The sequence below is a fragment of the Lithobates pipiens genome, unplaced genomic scaffold, assembly GCF_037356315.1.
Source record: "Lithobates pipiens isolate NorthernLeopardFrog02 unplaced genomic scaffold, aLitPip1_a1.2 Scaffold_18, whole genome shotgun sequence".
Lineage (NCBI taxonomy): Eukaryota > Metazoa > Chordata > Amphibia > Anura > Ranidae > Lithobates > Lithobates pipiens.
The window spans coordinates 299,529,243-299,544,983 of NW_027507758.1; the positions used below are offsets into that span (position 1 = coordinate 299,529,243).

The window sequence follows — 15,741 nt, forward strand, 5'->3', positions numbered from 1 at the left end:
TTTTTTTTTTTTTTTTTTTTTTTTTTTTTTAATATGTATATATTTTGTAACAATAAAGAATTTATAAACTTTAATCTATCCCAAGACATTATCTATTACTTATTGCCTTTAAAGTCCCATCATGAGAGTTGTTCCTACATGTACAAGGATAATAGGTATATCCCCCTCCCACATCTCCCAGTGCAGTGCTTGAACATCAACATTTTGCCCTATTTACAGGGTAAGGCAGTATCCGTGAGTATGCATATACTGACCATCAGAAAACCGGTATTTGGAGAGTATCTAGGGAGGCAAATTTTAACAGTAGGATATGATCTCCTAACTCCTACCTCAGCCATAGTTGTATTTTTCTGTACAACAATCTAGGTTCTCCTAAATATTGATGTTGGGTTTGATTTACAAAGGATTGCTTTGTGCATCAAAACAAACCTGACCGTTTTTTTTTTTTTGTTTTTTTTTAGAAGATTCAGTATTCTTGTGCAACTAGTTTGTCAGCGACCACTAACTTAAATGAATGGCTCAATCACACCACAGCGTGTACATTATTGTACAAATAAGGCACGTGCGTTGTCAGCATGCATTTCAGTTGTTTCCTTTTTTCAGTGCACATCAGCACATTGATCTGGTGTGAACTGAAGCTATAGGACATAAGGCAGAGTACCTTGTTTTTGCTTTGGGCAATGCATCCCAATGCTGCTTGTGTGAACGCACGCTCACCTCTCTCCCTGCATGTCCTGTGAGCAGAATAGCTGTGCTCCTCCTCTGGTTTCTCTCATCATATGGCACTGAAGATAGAGGAGGGGGGGATTCAGTGGGACACACAGAGCAAGTATGCAGGAGACAGAAAATCAGGAGTGGCCGGCGGGGAGGAGCGCATCACGAGAGGTCTGACTAAATACAATCTCTTAGCAGCAGGGACCTGATCTACCCATCAGCTAGCTGTGATTGACAGGTAGATCGAAGAGGAAGCTGTCATGGGGCCCTCTACTGGCAATACCTGAATGGTCAGTCCACCCCTGGTGTGCGGCACTTACTATTGTGAGCTGTGTCGGCGGCTGCTGGTGTAGTGCCTGCCACACAGCTCGCATACTTCAAAGTCTTGCAGGACACGGCTGCTAATGGGAACTGAGTTCCTGTTGTGGAAAAAGTACAGGTACTCCGTTCCCATGCGTTCCCGCTGGACTTGAGCCCTGCTGCCACCACCATATTTCATGGTGGGGATGGTGTGTTCAGGGTGATGTGCAGTGTTAGTTTTCCGCCACAGTTTGTTAGTGTTTTGCTTTTGGGACAAAAAGTTAAATTTTGGTCTCATCTGACCAGAGCACCTTCTTCCACATGTTTGCTGTTTCCCCCACATGACTTCTTGCAAACTGCAAATGGGACTTCTTATGGGTTTTTTCAAAAATTGGCTTTCTTTTTACCACTATTCCATAAAGGCCAGATTTGTGGAGTGCACGACTAAGGCCGCGTACACACGCGGGGACTGTTCGCCCAACTTTGTCCGTCAAACAGTTTCGGCAAACAGTCCGCTCAAACTTAGCATGGACGGACATGGCCACACACGACGGACGAACAGTTTGCTGAAACCGTGCGCAATGACGTGAACGGCACGTACGACGGGACGAAAAATACGACGTCCTATACACTGCATTATAACTTTCGGCGTGTAAATCCTTTCTGAGCATGCGCGGAACTTAGTTTGACGAACAAGCCTACACACGAGCGGACTGTTCGCTCAAACAAGGTTTCAGCGGACAGTTTTTCGGAAATTCCGAAAAACCTTGTTCGTCAAACTGTCCGCTGAAACTGTCCGCTGAAAGCCCACACACGAGCGGACTGTCCGCCCAAACACTGTTCAGCGGACAAAGTTGGGCGAACAGTCCGCCCGTGTGTACGCGGCCTAAAAGTTTTTCTGTGGACAGATTCTTCCACCTGATGTGTGGATCTCTGCAGCTCCTCCAGAGTCACCTTGGGCCTCTTGGCTGCTTCTCTGATTAATGCTCTTCTTGCTGGGCCTGTCAGTTTAGGTGGATGACCTTGTCTTGGTAGGTTTGCAGTTGTGCCATACTCTTTCTGTTGTTAGATGATGGATTGAAGAGTGCTCCGTGAGATGTTCAAAGCTTTGGATATTTTTTTGTAACCTAAATTTGCTTTAAACTTCTCCACAACTTTATCCCTGACCTCTCTGGTGTGTTCCTTGGCCTTCATGATGCTGTTTGTTCACTAAGGTTCTCTAACAAACCTCTGAGGGCTTCACTGAACAGCTGTATTCATACTGAGATTCAATTACACACTGGTGGACTCTATTTACTAATTAGGTGACTTCTGAAGGCAATTGTTCCACTAGATCAGGGGTCTCAAACTGGCGGCCCTCCAGCTGTTGCTAAGCTACAAGTCCCATGATGCATTGCAAGGCTGACAGTTACAAGCATGGCTCCCACAGGCAGAGGCATGATGGGACTTGTAGTTTTGCAACAGCTGGAAGGCTGGTAGTTTGAGACCCCTGCACTAGATTTTAGTTAGGGACATCAGAGTAAAGGGGGCTGTATACAAATGTACTCCACACTTTTCACATATTTATTCTTAAAAAAAATTGAAAACCATTCATCAAATTCTTCCACTTCACAATTATGTGCCGCTTTGTGTTGGTTTATCACATAAAATGCCAATAAAATAAATTTTAAGTTTTTGGTTGTAACATGACAAAATGTGGAAAATGTCAAGGGGTATGAATACTTTTTCAAGGCACTGTATATGCCAGTGCTAGTTGACACTAGATTTACAATATTCACACAACACAACTCTGTTCTGTGTCTGCCGACAATGAGAGGTGTTATTTTCACTGGTATAGTCTCTAAGTATGGGAAACGCCAGCTTATGATGGAGTTGTTACATAACAGACCTTTAATTCATTTAGGTTTTGATGTGTTTACTGTGTCACTAATATTGTATATTCTTCTCTCTTAATCCACAGATACTATGATAATTCTGTTTACATTTTTAATTTTTTTGCCCATATTGCTCTGTGCACACTAACATTCTCTATATGTTGTTGTTTGCAAACAATCAGGTATTTCTATTTCTACAATTCTGGTCTTCAGAATCAAAGAGTAATGTATGTTCAGGATTCTCTAGATGATGAACCAAGAGTATTTCTGGATCCTAATACATTTTCCGAAGATGGAACAGTTGCTCTGCGAGGTAAGCTGTCTTTTCTGATTAATGTTTATTTAAAGCATAAACACATTTTACAGAATTTAAAAAAAAATTTTATGAAGCTGTTGTGCGCTAATGTTACCCATCATAAAGCTGCTAATCAGAAATGTAGAGCTATGTGGGCTACTCTTTTAAAACATCCAGTCTCTAGGTAACCAAATAGGCAGCCAAAACCACACATCCCACTGGTTAAGAGATCTTTTTTCTTGATTCAAGTAGAAAAGCCTTTTAACCACTTAAGCCCCGGACCAATTTGCAGCCAAAGGACCAGGCCCCTTTTTGCGATTTGGTACTGCATCGCTTTAACTGTCAATTGTGCGGTCTTGCGACGTGGCTCCCAAACAAAATTGGTGTCCTTTTTTTCCCCACAAATAGAGCTTTCTTTTGGTGGTATTTGATCACCTCTGTGTTTTTTATTTTTTGCATTATAAACAACAATAGAGCGTCAATTTAGAAAAAAATTCTATTTTTTTTACTTTTTGCTAAAATATTTTTTTTCCCCTCAGTTTAGGCCGATACTCTTCTACATATTTTTGGTAAAAAAAAAAATCGCAATTAACGATTATTGATTGGTTTGCGCAAACGTTATAGCGTTTACAAAATAGGGTATAGTTTTATAGCATTTTTATTAATATATTTTTTTTACTAGTAATGGCGTGGCGATCAGCAATTTTTATTGTGACTGCGACATTATGGCGGACACATCGGACATTTTTGACACATTTTTGGGACCATTGTCATTTATACTGCAATCAGTGCTATTTAAATGCACCTATTCCTGTGTAAATGACACTGGCAGTGAAGGAGTTAACCACTAGGGGGCAGGGAGGGGTTATGTGTGACGTTGTGTTTTTATTTTTTTATTGTAGGGGGGCGTGACCTGGCATGTGACGTCACTGATCGTCTTTCCCTATAACAGGGAACAGACGGTCGGTGACAGCCACAGTAGGAAGCATGGGGAGAGGTTTGTTTACACAGACCTCTCCTCGTTCTTCAGCTCTGTGACCCGATAATGGGACACCAGCGGCGATCGGGTCCTGCGGCCACGGTCACGGAGCTCAGGACCGGGTTGCGAGCTCGCCGGCGTGCTCACGACCCACGGCTGGGCACTTAAAGAGCCACGTGCAGGTACGTGATTGTGCCCAGTCGTGCCATTCTGCCGACGTATATGTGCAGGAGGCGGTCCTTAAGCAGTTAATTAGTGAATGTTTCATAGTACAGATGTATTAATAGAATTGCAGCTTTTTGCTGAGTAGGACGTTTTGCTTTTTTTCCAGGCTATGCTTTCACAGAAGATGGGGAGTATTTTGCCTATGGGTTAAGTAATAGTGGCTCAGATTGGGTAACCATCAAGTTCTTGAAAGTTTGCAACCAGGAAGAACTGCCAGATGTTCTGGAGAGAGTAAAATTTAGTTGCATGTCTTGGACCCATGATGGTGTTGGAATGTTTTATAACCGTTATCCTCAACAAGAAGGAAAAAGTGATGGTGAGTACCTTTTATACAGTTGGATTTTACTGTTTTATGACTTTGTCAACCCTTTTTTTTTTCCCCTCACTCTTCCTCTGTCAGTAACAGGAAAGGGGAGGAATAGATTTTAAAGCTAAGACCGTGTAAAGTATAATGCTCTGTACACACAGTCGCACTTTCTGGCGGAAAATGTGCGATTGGATCGTGTTAGAAAATAAAGTGTGTGGGCTCCATCGGATTTTTTCCGTCGGAATTTCCGGCACACAAAGATTGAGAGCTGGATCTAAAATTTTCCGACAACAAAATAAGATTGTTTATATTCCGATCTTGTGTAGACAATTCCGACGGACGAAGTGCCACGCATGCTCACAATAAATTACGTGACAAAATCTATTGCCTACTGGCCCGTTTATAGTCCCGTCCCACGTGTTGTACGTCACCTTGTTCTGAACAATGAGATTTTCCAACAACTTTGTGCGACCGCGTGTATGCTAGACAAGTTTGGCCCAAAATTCGTCAGAAAAAATCTGAAAGTCCGACCGTGTGTACAGGGCATTACAAAAAGCAAAACATTTTTTCAAATTTGGATAGAGTGGGAAGGGATTAGAAAAATATGTTCCTGTTTTGACTATGGAGCAGGATGTGAAGGGAAATCTCGCCACATGGCAAAAAAAATAATAAATTGCTGGGATACTGTATACGAATGACAAAAAAAAAATTTCTTTTGCTTAGCTCTGCTTTAAGACAGCACTGCTTAAAGACTGGTACTGATCAGATACAAACCAGTGTTCTTGCCCATTACCATGACCAATAGTTTGGTTATGGCTAAAAGCGGTTGTAAAGGCTTAATTTTCTTTCCCCTAAAATAATAAAACGTGGTATACGTACCTGCCTTCTGCAATGGTATTACACAGAGTGGACCCGAACTTCTTCGCCAGCACTTTCAGCTCCTTCTCTGCTGCGTGCCCCATAGCAAGCTGTGTGCTATCGGGGCACATGTGCAGCCTGGGTCCCACCCCTTCTCTCAGGATTTGACAACGGCTGTTCGTTGAGGAGAGGAACAGAAATCAGCATTGCTGCAAACAGACACAGTGCTTGATTGAGGTAGGATTTGGGGAAAGCAAATAGGGAGGTTAGGGGTGATACAACCACTAGGACAGGTTTTACTTTAGTAAGGTAAAAAATGTCTAGCCTTTAGAACCACTTGATATGGATATGGTGTGTGTGTGTGTGTGTGTGTATATGTATATGTGTATATATATATATATATATATATATATATATATATATATAGCCCTTTGTGTGTTTCCATTTCCTCTGTGCTCAGTTTGTCCTGGACCCATCCCAGCCTGTGACTGGATAGTGAAGGGAGAGAGGCAGTACAGTGATGAGCTCATCCCTCTGTCATTCTTCTCTCATTCTATTGGCATGCCCCCTTGTAAACACATGAACTGATTGGCTCCTTGTGCTATTTCTTTCTCTCACATTCCATAGAGGCTGGCACCACGTTAAATTCAGGTACTTAAACTGCTTGCAGTTAAAGTGATTGTAAAGTGAGAAGGTTTTTTTATCTTAATGCATTCTCCGCTGCCCAGGACTTCCCTCCTCATTGGTTGAGACAGCAGCGTGGCACCATTGGCTCCCCCTGCTGTCAGTTACAGTCAGTCTGCCAATGAAGAGTGAAAGGGGGCAGGGCTCGGGTGAATGGACACAGGGAGCTGCAGCTTAGGTGCCCCCATAGCAAGCTGCTTGCTGTGGGTGTACTCCACAAGAGGGAGGGGTCAGGAGCACCGAAGAGGGACATGAGAAGAGGAGGATCAGAGCTGCTCTGTGCAAAACCACTACAAAGGGCAGCATAACATGTTTGTTATTTTTAACTAAAAAACGAGACGTTACAATCACTGCATTTAGTGATGTATTCATTATTACAGAGCTCATTTGTGTCTTTTATATCTGATAGAGTTCCGTTTTGTATAGTGAGATAAAAAGTACACTGCTCCAATCCTCAAAGTGCTTCTTGTCCATCCTTCATTGTCCATCATTCCTCCACACTTTTGGGGTGGATTTACTATGCCACTACAAGTGCAGTCGCTGTAAATCTGTGGGGAAAATCTGAAATCCGGCGGATGTTCTGCTGATTTTATCATCCATTCATGTACAAGTGCTGGTTTTTATTTTCCTTGCATGTCCCCCTCAGATCTACAGCGACTTCACTTACAAGTGCACTTGTAGTGCAAAGTGGATTTGCCTTTAGTCAATAAACCCCATAGCTCAGTATAGTCCAAAGGACAAGTCACACATCACTGATGTCTACACAGACAAAACTTTAATAAGCCGACAAGCTTCAGCACAAGGGCCTACCCCAGGACCAGTTCTCAGACTTGTTCCAACCAATGGAGAAATCTTAGAGAATCCTTTTATCGTTAAGCCCATTAAGTAAAACATGTCCGAGGGTATGGGGCTCTTCCTTTTGGATTTACAATGCATGGAGTTCAGATTTAAAAGCCATTTTAATAGCTGCTGTGATCAGTGGCACAATTTGGTTGCCTGCACCAGATTTAAAAAAAACAGCCCCAGTTCTGAATGCCTTATGACAGATACAATAGCTTAAGACAAGACAACATTTTTCTAGTTAATGACACAGAATTAAAATTTGTATAGTGAGTTTTCATTAAAAAAATATATAAATAAATAAGAATAAGAATATATTCCAAGAAGAAAAGTAGCTTGTTCTTATACTGTTTGTCAAACCAAAAAATTTATTTTAGTTTTGGGGCAGGATTAGAACCCATATCTGTTGTTGTTTGTGTTTTTTTTACTGCTCTGTGGGGCTCTGTTAGAGAGATTTCTCCTCGTTTTTCTGTCCTGCTGACAATATTGTTTTACCAGACTAAGTAATTTTCAAGCATTTTTCCCCCAAAAAAGCAGATTGTTACATATATGTAAACAAATCATATCAATATTGCTCCAGATGGCAAGTGGTTAAGCAGCAATGGCTGATTAAACTTTTATAGCAATAAGTTTTAATTATAATATATATATTTATTTTTCTTGCTATTTCACTACCATTATTTTGGAAAGGTACGGAAACGTCCACCAACCTGCACCAGAAGCTTTATTATCATGTCCTGGGAACAGACCAGTCTAAGGATGTTTTATGTGCTGAGTTTCCAGATAACCCGAAATGGATGGGAGGTGCTACGGTGAGACAGCATTTCACTTTTGCTTTGTTTTCATGTTTAAACATTAGAAGTCTGATGAATGTATTCTAAATGCCTAAAGCAAACAAGTAAGAATGTAGTCTGCACACCAAGATATTGTTTCATTACCTGCTTTCATTTAGTAACAATAAGATCTGCATTGTTTGGGGGGCATGTAGAGCCCCCTCAGTTGGGTACAGGTCACAATTGCCTGATGAAGAGGGCCCTGAGTGCTCCAAAATGTTGCATTTGATCTAAGGATCAATTCACAACAGATGCGTTGGCAGATTTGTTTCAGTACATGTCAACACAAGGTCCTGTAAAAAATAAGGTATGTAAAGGGGAGCAGTTCCCACTGGTGCGTTCCACTGATATGCGCAGGTTTGCAGTGGTGAAAAAAAGTAGAATAAGTCTTATTTTTAAAGAAATGCATTGTAACATGTATCAACATAGTGCAAATGCTAGTAAAAAAACGAATAAATTCATAACTCAAAATCATCATTGAATCAATATTATAGTTCCTAAAGTCCAATCAAAATTGATTTCATGATCTATAATATTGATTTATTGATGATTTTGATTGATTTATGAATTATCTATTGATTTATATATTTATTGGTTTTGCACTAGCACTTTGGTATAGCACTTTGATTTAATAGCGTGCTCATATCTCATCTGTTCTATTCATAGCAAACAATATAGTGGGGTCTTCTCAAGTTAAGCACGGTACACTCTACCAGTTTTTTCGTTCAACCTGGTCAGGTCAGATCCTCTGTACTAACAATCCGATGCTAGTACAGTGATCTCCCCTGCTGTGCTATTGTGTTCTAACAGGGGGACACACCCCTCCAGAACACTCTGGTCAGCGCTGTTAGCCATTGGCTGGGAGCACTGATTGGGAGCCGATTCCCGTACGCATGGGCCAAATGTTAACTGTTTTTTATTGAACCGGCCAATGCCATCTGACATTCGGCCGTGTGTACGTGGCTTTAAAATGCAAGAGTGAAAGAACACTTTAAGGAGTTTCCAGTAAAGTTGACTGACTTTGTTTTTAATATGTTATGTAAAGGCCTTATCACTAACAAAAAGAAAACCATGACAAAAATCTATGTTTTGGGGTTATTACAGGCAACAGAAAAAGGATAATAAAAATCAAGTTATTAAACATAACCAGCTTTGTTGTATTTGTCGTTTTTGGAAGGCGTTCATTCCGTCTGTTTTCCAGCAGAGGGCGCACAATAACACACAAACTGAGCACTCTGTAATTGGGCACAGTTTACTAAATTGGAAATTTTATTTTTGTATGTGAATTGGTAGTTCATATTGGTGTGTTTTGCCTTTGTATATACAAAAATACATCTAAGCATTTAGTGTATTATTTCCAATTATCAAAACTATTTCTAAAAGCTAGAGTCAGGATGCTGATATGGTCATCTCAATGATGTGTGTTTCTTTAATTAAACATTTTACAAGAAAAATAACTTATGCAGTGCCAAATATTTATCCCTTAACATGGTCTGTTTCAGTTTTCTTAGTGATCTACAATGTACCCCTTTTTGTATAGTCCAGAGCAATGAGATTGTGCTATATATTTTTTTTTTTTTTCTTTTCAATTTTTAAACCTAAGAACTAATTTCACACTGGTTCTGAGCACTGATGTAAAAGAAGTTAGAGGAATGTGTGCATTTTTTGTAGGTTTACTAATTCTAAAGGTTGTTGTTTTTTTTATTATTTTAAAAAAATAAGACATGTTATACTTACCTGCCCTGTGAAGAAGATCTTCTTCTTTTTTTTTTTTTTTTTTTTTTTTGGGTCCCCTGCAAGCAGTCCTGGCTCCTCCCTCCCTGCCGAGGGTCACCAGTAGAAAGCCTCTTGTTATGGGGCACTCGATCAGACTCTTTCCCAAGCTTGTGTGCCTGTGAATTTTCCATTCACACACGGAACCTGGATCTGCCCCGTCCCCTGCTCACTCCTCGTTTCCTCATTCTAGATGGGGCTCAGTTAATTAGAAGAGTGAATTACGGTAAAAACCTTCTTCCTTTAGAACCACTTTAAGCTGTCCATAGATGGGTAGAAATTTGAATAGAAATTCTTAGGAAAAGAATGTTCCAAGAAAGTTTTATTTTTTTTTCCTTTTTCTAATCATTAGTGGGCCAAATCGGCATTCGCTATCAAATAGAGATGGGCTCAGGCGTGTTAGGGGTCCTAGTCCCAACCCATCTGGCCGTTCACCAACAGGAAGCTGACACTGCACACGGCTAATCGCAGGCAGCGAGACATTTCCCAGTCTGTGCAGCTGCGCATCAGAAAATGTTTCACTGCCTGTGATTAGCAATGTGCAGTGTCGGCTTCCTGTCTGGATCGGGCAGGTAGGCTGGGACTAGGATCCCAAACGCACCTGAGCCCATCTCTATTTTCAACCACAGTGACAAGAAATTGGATGGAAAATGTTTCTCGACAACAAATTTCTTACAGTGTATGTGGTTTTCATTTGGTACATTTATTTAAAAATCAAATGTTAAAAGCAAACAAAATCTTTCTAATGACATTTGAATGTTCTAAGAATTTTTATAAGTACTTTCCTAAGACTTATTTTTTTGGAAATGTTTGTTCAAAATTCTATCCAACTATGCTTAAATCAGCTGTGTAGGACTTGGAAATGTTTATGAAGCTTTCCAAATAGGTCAGCATCTCAGAAAATGGGGTTATGTGTTAAAGGGTTCTTGAAAAGTTTGGGGATGTAGTGAAGTTATTTTTTCCTTTAACCACTTCAGCCCCAGAAGATTTGGCTGCTGATTGACCGGGCCATTTTTTGCGATTCGGCACTGCATCGCTTTAACGGACTATGGCGTGGTTGTGCGACGCTGCACCCAAACAAATTTGACGTATTTTTTTTCCCCCACAAATAGAAATTTCTTTTGGTGGTATTTGATCGCCTCTGTGGTTTTTATTTTTTGTGCTACAAACAAAAAAAGAACGACAATTTTAGAAAAAAAACACAATATTTTGTACTTTTGCTATAATATCCCCAGTATTTTTTTTTTTTTTAGTTTAGGCCTATATGCATTCTTCTACATATTTTTGGTAAAAAAAAATTGCAATAAGCGTATATTAATTTGCTCAAAAGTTATAGTGTCTACAAAATAGGGGATAGATTTATTGCATTTTTTTTTATTATTATTATATTTTTTACTAGTAATGGCGGTGATCTGCGACTTTTTATTTTATTTATTTTTTATTTTATTTTTTATCGGGACTGCAACATTATGGCCGACACGTTGGACACTTTTGACACATTTTTTGGACCATTGGCATTTATACAGCGATCAGTGCTATAAAAATGCACCGATTTACTGTATAAATGTCACTGGCAGGGAAGGGGTTAACACTAGGGAGCGATCAAGGGGTGTTAACTGTGATCTCTGTGTGTGTTTCTAACTGTAGGGGGAGGGGACTGACTAGAGGAAATGACAGATCGCGGAACTCACGATTTGTCACACCTAACAGAACAGGGATTTGTTTGTTTACACACATGACCCTGACCTGCCTCTCGTGCCCATGATTGCTTATGAGCATCGGCACCCCCGAAGTGCAGCGGGCAATATCCCGATCCCGTGAGCCGCCGTATAGCTACAATGGCTTGTGGGATCATGCCCGACCTGCTGCAGTATAATGATGGTGGTTGGTCAACAAGCGGTTAACCACCTTATTAGCACGCTGTAGCCAAAAGACATCTACAGCGTGGCTCTCTAGTTATGGGAGGGGTGTGCATGGACATCCTCCCCAGAGCCATGTCCCCTGCAACCCCCCCCCCGGGCACGCTTTGTGACCGATGTGTCCAAAATCCCCCCAAAGAAGCCAGAGGAATGCATTTCTAGTTTTCCTTGACACTCCTCTATAAACTTCTTTCTGGCATTCAGATTTATGCAGTGCAATGTTGTCTTAAAGGGTAACTCCACATTCATGAGGAAAAAATATAGCATATACAATTGTGACACAAGTCATATTGTAATTGTAATTGAATGTTTGTTTTTAAAAATGATCTTTCCTTCTCAATCTGCAGCTGCTGTAATTTTCTGTAAAATGCAATGCAATATGGCTACCTGGAGGTGTTCTGTATGCAGAATGTGTACAGAACACCCCCCAGAAACATAATTTCTCCAGTCATCTTCCAGGACGGCACACCTGAGATTGACAGGTCTCACCTGACAGGAAACACAACAACAGAGTTTAAAAGGCCCCACCCTTCCCTCTGTTGTTGATTGTGTTTCCCACAGAGTGGCAGTGAAACCATTTATTTTTTTTGATTTTAGGGACCAAGGTCTGGGACTGAGGTCTCCGCCCCCTCCCCGGGTTATCAGACCCAGAGCAGCCAGTGGTGTCTGTGGGGTCTGATAGGGCTCTGCTTTATCCAGGGAGGGGTATTTCCCTCTTGCTTCCTAAGGGAGCACTCGGGGGTAGTACAGGAAGAGCCCCCTGAGAAACTGGTGGCACTAACACACGGCAACGCGTGCGATGTAATTTCCGGCAACCCGGACTACAACAAAATGGTGGCGATCGGAAGGAACGGTCGCTATAAAGGCGGTAAAGGAGCAGGGGTCCGCGGTCCTATGTCCTGTATTCTGAATTCTGTAAGGTCCCTCAGTTGGATGCGTCTTTGGCGCAAGTATCCAAGATATCGGACCTCACCTTTTGAGGACTCTGGCAACATCCAGGATCAGATGGATAAGAAATCTGAAACCTTGTTGCGTAGAGCTTGGGACGCTAATGCGGCAGCTATGGGTGCAGCATTGGCCTCGGCCTGTGTGGCCAGAAATGCAGACACATGGCTTAACAGGTTGATGGACAATGTCTCGCGTAAAAAAGAATCCCTGGAAGTCATTAGGGGAGCGGTAGCTTTCTTGACAGTGAGAACTACTGCTAAGTCTGGCTCTACTGAACTCTTCTAGAAGGGCCCTTTGGGTAAAAACATGGGATGGAGATTTTACCTCTAAATCTCGACTCTGTGGTATACCGTTTGAGAGCTCCCTGCTCTTTGGCTCAGGATTAGAACAGGTCCTCTCCCGATTCCACAGAAAAGGGTAAAAGATTCCCTACAAAACCCAAGAAGGAGAAGGAAGACATTTTTTGAGGCCCCTCTGCAAAAAGCCACTTTAAGGGAAAAAGTGGGGGCTGAAGAAGGCCAAGAAAAAAGGTGGAATTCTTTTTTTCTTGGTCCGGACCTTCCAGCAAGGAAGCCAAATGACGCCAACATAAAGGTTGGCGCAAGGCTCTTGTGGTTTCTCCCTTAGTGGGAGATCACACAGAGTCCTTACATCCTAAATCTCCTAAGAGAAGGTTACAAGTTGGAATTCCGATCGACCCCCCCCTCCTCCAAATTTCCTCGTTGCCTCTCTTCCAAAAGACCCACTGAAAGCAAGGGGCCTTCTGGGGACTGTCCACGAACTCGCAGAACAGGAGGTCATTATGCCTGTTCCCGCAAGTCAGATGACCTAGGGTTCTATTCCCACATTTTCGTGGTTCCGAAACCATCGGGCAAGTTTCAGGCTGATTTATAAATATAAGAACGCTGAACCGATACTTGCAATACAAAAAGTTCCGCATGGAGAGTATCTATATGGTCAGGAAACACCTCCAGAGAAGAGTCTTCATGATCACATTAGATCTAAAATATGCTTATTTGTATGTTCCCATTGCCCAGGAACATCAAAAGTACCTGCAATTTGCAGTACGGACAGAGCAGGGTATGCAGCACTGGCAGTTCAGGGAGCTCCCCTTCGGCCTAGCGGCCAGCCCGAGAACCTTTGCCAAGGTTCTCGCTGAAGTGGTATCCTTTCTGCACCTCCAGGGGATAGCATTGATCCCGTACTTAGACGATATGCTGATTTACAGCCCAGCCATAGAGCAGCTCCGGGTAGATCGAGACAGAGTATTGTCAACTCTGGGTTGGATGGTCAGCCGGGAGAAGTCCTCCCTGAACCCCTCAAAGTCCAAGGCATGCTTAGGGTTCCAGATAGACTCGGTGGCCCAAAGAGTTTTCCTTCCTCCTGTCAGCTCTCCTCGAGAGTGAAGAGGCCTCTTTGAGGAACATTATGAGAGTGTTGGGGCTTATGACTTCTTACATCCCAGCTGGGCCCAGCTCCACTCTCAGGGGGGCTCCAGGGATTCCTTCTCAACTCCAGGGATGGGAGAAGAGAATCCCTGGATGTGAGAATTCATCTCGTAGGGGAGGTAAGAACCTTCCTGGGGCTGGGGAGCTCACTTGGCAAATCACTATGCCCAGGGTTCCCTCAGACTGGAGACGGAGCAAGGCTTCCTCCAATTTCAGGGAGCTACTGGCAGTCGGAAAGGCATTAAGCTTTTTCGAGAACCGAGTCCGAGAGAGGGATGTACAAACCTTCTCGGACAATGCGGTAGCAGTGTCCTGCTTGAATCACCAAGGAGGGACAAGGTCAGGCAGGTTAATGACACTGACTCAGGAGATTCTGGGAGAAGCAGAGAAGAATATTCTTTCTGTCTCAGCAGTCCATATAAAAGGGTCCCTCAATCTTCAGGCAGACTTCCTCAACAGGCAGCCCATTCATCAGGGAGAGTGGGAGCTAATAGAAGGAAGTTTTCTCTCTGGTAAGCCATCACTTTGGCAAACCAGAGATAGATTTGTTTGCTTGCCAGAAGAACACGAAGGTTCAGAGGTTCTTCTCTCTCACCAGGGAACAGGGTTCCTGGGGGGTAGATGCATTAGCCCAGAACTGGGATTTTGGTCTGGCATATGCATTTCCTCCCCCAGTTATTCCCTGGGTGTTGCAGAAGCTGTCCCAGTCACACGGTTGCCTCATTCTGATGGCACCTTGGTGGCTGAAGTGGGCTTGGTTTCCCACTCTGAGGGGGTGGTCGATCGCTCCTCCCTTTCATCTCCCAGTCCGACGCAATCTCCTATGCCAGGGCCCAGTCGTTTATCCCGACCCGGGCTTTCTTTCCCTGACGGCCTGGTTTTTGGGAGGGAGATCCTCAGGAGTAGGGGATGTTCGGAGAAGGTAATTGATACACTTTTGCTTAGTAGAAAAACAGTCACTAGGTGAATCTATGCAAAAGTCTGGAAGGTCTTCTCCCGCTGAGATCAGCCTAGGGAAGGAACTCTCCAAACGGTCCCAACAGTCTTAGCCCTTGTACACACGGTCGGAGAATCCGTCGGAATGTGTCCTATCGGACCGTGTTGTCGGATAATTCAACTGTGTGTGGTATGCATCGGACTGATTTCGTCAGAATATCCGTCGGACCCAATTTTCCAACTTGTTGGAAATATTTTCCGACAAACTGGTCCGATCGGACATACTCCGATCATGTGTAGAGAATTCAGATCGGACAAAGTGCCACGCATGCTCAGATCAAATTCCTAGACCAAAGCTATTGGCTACTAGCCTGAACGTAGTCTCGTCGTAACGAAATGTCATCTCGTTCTGAACAATCGGATTTTCCGACAACTTGGTCCGACCGTGTGTATGCAACAGTTTCGGACACAATCCGTCGGACAAAATCCAACGGATTTGGTTGGCAGAATTTCCGACCGTGTGTACAAGGGCTTAGATTTCCTTCCAGATGGGGTGGACCAGGGTTTAGCGGTTAGCACCCTCAGAGTTCAGGTGGCAGCCCTGTCAGTGTTCTTTGACAGTAGACTATCCCGGAACCACCTTATAAAAAGGTTTTTGACGGCCAGGGAAAGGCTAACCCCGGTAAGGACTGCACGATTAATCGTTAAAAAAACGCGATCTCGATTCACTCCCCTGACGATCTCTCCGGCTGAGAGTAGGCGATTCTTTCATATAAACAAGTGGAGAGATTATCTGCTCACTCAGCTG

At 42.8% G+C, this 15,741-nt stretch overlaps 1 protein-coding gene across 1 annotated transcript in view; it reads left to right on the top strand.

Annotated features, from left to right (window-relative positions):
• The window catches only part of PREP (prolyl endopeptidase), a 208,517-nt gene that overhangs the window by 10,433 nt on the left and 182,343 nt on the right, over positions 1-15,741 (top strand). Inside the window, exons 4-6 of the mRNA XM_077487181.1 lie at positions 3,071-3,201; positions 4,494-4,703; positions 7,767-7,888. Coding sequence (XP_077343307.1) covers positions 3,071-3,201; positions 4,494-4,703; positions 7,767-7,888 — 463 coding nt within the window. The remainder of the gene's footprint in view (positions 1-3,070; positions 3,202-4,493; positions 4,704-7,766; positions 7,889-15,741) is intronic.